Source organism: Sinocyclocheilus rhinocerous, unplaced genomic scaffold (genome assembly GCF_001515625.1).
Source record: "Sinocyclocheilus rhinocerous isolate Xijiao unplaced genomic scaffold, SAMN03320098_v1.1 scaffold2826, whole genome shotgun sequence".
Classification (NCBI taxonomy): Eukaryota; Metazoa; Chordata; class Actinopteri; order Cypriniformes; family Cyprinidae; genus Sinocyclocheilus; species Sinocyclocheilus rhinocerous.
The window spans coordinates 275,144-276,083 of NW_015652260.1; the positions used below are offsets into that span (position 1 = coordinate 275,144).

Genomic DNA, 940 nt, shown 5'->3' on the forward strand with positions numbered 1-940 from the left:
GCAGAATGCTGAACACATTTACGATTTATTATTTATTCAGTTTATATAGAGGTCTGTGTTTTGGGTGAATATTTTGCTGGGGCTCTGCCCTGCACCTGCCCTTACAGATGAGCCGCACCTGCTGGTACCTATAGGCTACAGTGGTAAACAGTGAGTTGTTTGTTTGTGTTTCAGGTTAATTTGAATAGAAGAGAGAAAAGCAGCTCGGGGATTTTGTGACATGTCTGCTATCAGATTTTTAAAAAATGCAGCCTTGACACAGTCTGTATCAGCGTCACGCACAAGATTACATCTGTAATATTTCTCCTGTCAATACCTGAAATAGTATTTCTGACAAATTCATTCCTCCATCATATAGTAAACACATTTGTTTCTCATGACTTTTATTTAAATAAAAAAGAAAACAAGGTGATACATTATTCTTCTGCTTTTCAGTTAAACATGATTGTGTGTTTCTTCACTAATGGCAGTAAGGTGCTGGAGATCCTCTTCCTGATCTTGAACTCCCAGCAGGGAACCTTCATCTTCCTGATCTACTGTATCCTCAATAATGAGGTCAGACATTTTTCTAAAGTGAGCAATATTACATGTGTTTGAAAAAGAAAAAAAATTAAACAGAATTGTTCTGCTGTCTGGGATCAACCATCTGGAGTTAAAGGGGATGTTATACAACACACTTTTTTTTCCCTATGGTATTGAAAATGGGGGAGGGGGTTCGAACCTTTGTCACTTTTTTCACTCCTAATGAGTTTGTATCCTTCCATGCACAAGCTAGTTAATGGGCTTTTGGTCATTGACTTGGAGAAAGTTTTTTTGTGGGAGTTAGTGTTAGGGGCTAGAATACAGGGGGGCGCCAACACTGATCTTGCATACCCCTCAGCAAATGTGCAGTTGCGCCCCTGCACACACACACAGAGAGAGAGAGAGATAATTATTGTTT

The 940-nt window shown here is 39.3% G+C and overlaps 1 protein-coding gene across 1 annotated transcript in view; it reads left to right on the top strand.

The window, feature by feature from the left end:
* Positions 1-441: 441 nt before the first annotated feature.
* The window catches only part of LOC107714110 (uncharacterized), a 22,036-nt gene continuing 21,537 nt past the window's right edge, over positions 442-940 (top strand). The window contains exon 1 of the mRNA XM_016519848.1: positions 442-555. Within this exon, the coding sequence (XP_016375334.1) occupies positions 442-555 (114 nt within the window). The remainder of the gene's footprint in view (positions 556-940) is intronic.